At 59.2% G+C, this 2,290-nt stretch overlaps 1 protein-coding gene across 1 annotated transcript in view; it reads left to right on the forward strand.

Annotated features, from left to right (window-relative positions):
- Window positions 1-2,284, forward strand: part of MADCAM1 (mucosal vascular addressin cell adhesion molecule 1) — a 12,687-nt gene extending 10,403 nt beyond the window's left edge. The window contains exons 7-8 of the mRNA XM_006904161.3: window positions 595-969; window positions 1,641-2,284. Coding sequence (XP_006904223.1) covers window positions 595-969; window positions 1,641-1,819 — 554 coding nt within the window. The 3' untranslated portion in view covers window positions 1,820-2,284. The remainder of the gene's footprint in view (window positions 1-594; window positions 970-1,640) is intronic.
- Window positions 2,285-2,290: the final 6 nt, after the last annotated feature.

The following is a 2,290-nucleotide window of genomic DNA, read 5'->3' on the forward strand; positions in this document are numbered from 1 at the left end:
ATGTTCTCTTTATTTTTTTCCCATTAACTGTTTGCCCTGCCCTTGGCTTCTGCGAGGTAGGATTGTGTCTGCTTGTCCAGGGCTGCGTGCCCAGTAGGTGTGTGCTGAATGAGTGACTAACTCTAATCATCGTGCCCAACACACAGCAGGCGCACAGTAGACGATCGCCGAGCGGCGAACGACAGAACAGTTAACGGGGCCCCGCGCGCAGTAGGTGCTCAGTGTGTCAGATGCGCCCTCCCCTCTGTCCACCTCCCAGACCCATGTAGCAAAGTCCAGTGCTCACTGATGCCACACTCTGGAAGCCTGGCCTGTGTGACCCTGGGGGAGGCTCTCACCCCTTCCAGTTGGGAGGAGGAAGACATGGTGATCCAGACACTCCCTCAGGGTTGGGGGGGCCGCTTCAACCCACCGATATATACTGCGACCACCCAAGCGGCCCCAGGCTTGGAGCAGTTCCGATCCAACCCTGTGGTCTGGATGGAGAGACTGAGGTCGGGGCGGGGGGCCTGTAGTGGCAGGGAGATGGATGGGGAGACAGAGGCATGAGGCGCCACAGGGTATCGGGGAGAAAAGCGGGTACCTTCTTTTCAGTCCTGCACAGCCTGACGTCCCAGGAGCCCCCTGTCACTACCTCCCCGGAAGCCACTCTGCAACAGGGCTCCAGCCACAGCCCCAGGAGTCCTGACCCCAAGCCCGGGAACAGCTCCATCGTGCCCTGCCACCCCAAGATCCGCCAGTCGCCAGCGCCAGCGGGTCTGGAGCTGCTGTGCGAGGCGGACTGTGGCCCAGGCGTGGCTGTGCGCTGGACCCGGGCCCCCGGCCATCTGGAGGCCTATGAGAGGCGGGAGACCAGGGCCCGAGCTCAGCTGAGCGTGCCGTGGGCCGGATGCCACCCTGAGGGCTGGTTCCAGTGCCGCCTGGACCCAGGGGGGCAGACAGCCAGTCTGTACCTAGTCCCAGAAGTCTGTGAGTTTGGGTGGAGTCGGTGCTGGGGAGGCTGGGAGGGAGGTGAGCCTTGCATCAAGGCCTCAGACATGGAGGTGCCCTGCCCAGACTTTCCCAACCATCCAGGGGGCTTCTCCCTCACCGCGAGAGTACAATCACCTGGCATGGCGATGACTGTAAATATCAAGGACCACGCAGGGTTCACGGCAGTGTGTAAATTGAACGTTAGAGGCTACAGCAGCCTGTGAAATAGAAGTAGGGTACAGCCACCGAAGTCACTTCGAGTTTTCCAGCAGCCACACAGAAAAAGAGTAAAAATAAGTTAGATGACATATTTCACGGAACCAGTGTATTGCAAACAGCATCGTTTCTACACGCAATGTGTAAAAAGGTACGAACGAGACACTGACGGCCCCTCTCCAGCCCAAGGAGCTGCATTTCCAGCGCAGACGTGGCGGGTGGCCGCCTCTGGACAGCCCCCTACTTACGATAAGGTCCCAAGTACTTTCCGAAAGACTAAAGTCCTGGGGACATTCCAGGGGTCTTGCACATTTCAAAGACATTCTAAGCGGTGAAGTCCCATGTAACATGTGGGGGAACTCAGTAAATCTGGACACCCCTAGCAGCCTCTGCTGGGCTTCTCCCCACAACCTGCAAAGAGGTGTTCAGGCTCCTGACACGTTTCTCTCCAGGCGGCCCCCCAACGTCCGAAGCCCTGTGGACTGGCAGCTTGGTGCTGGCACTGCTTCTTCTGGTATTCCTCACCTACCACCTGTGGAAACGCTGCCGGCCTGCAGGCTGCCGGCCAGCTCCTCGGCCCCCCTGCTCTGCCTGCCCCAGACTGAGAGAGACTGGCGGTGGCCCCTCCTGAAGTGGCCTGCCTTTCCTTCCACTCAGTTTGCACGGTTCTGGACAGCGTGAGAGCTGATCACGGGCCCTTCACACTGTTAGCCAAGCACATCCAGGCTCTCCAGCCAGCTGGGATTTTCCTCCGTGGGGACTCTGGGGAGCCACCCCCAGCTGGAGAATAAAGAGCATCTGGCCTGACCTCAGTGGTTCCTTTCGTGATCCGAAGACCCGGGGATCCTCTGGCCTGGGAGACTCTCAGAGAGACAGGATGGACTGACACACCCCAGCCCCACTGGGCCAGGGCCGGGGGAGCTTGCCCTCTGCCTGGAGCGGAAGGATACGCTGTGCCTTTCCCTGGGTGTGGAGACGCGGCAGTTTCAAGAATAAGCAAGTGCCTTCAAAAGAAGCAGAGAACGTATTTGGTGGTGGTGGGGGGGGACCGTATGGACAAAGATATAGAAGAGAGGTGGCTTATTAAGGGAGCTAAGGGAAA

Source organism: Pteropus alecto, unplaced genomic scaffold (assembly GCF_000325575.1).
Source record: "Pteropus alecto unplaced genomic scaffold, ASM32557v1 scaffold30, whole genome shotgun sequence".
In the NCBI taxonomy this organism is placed as follows: domain Eukaryota; kingdom Metazoa; phylum Chordata; class Mammalia; order Chiroptera; family Pteropodidae; genus Pteropus; species Pteropus alecto.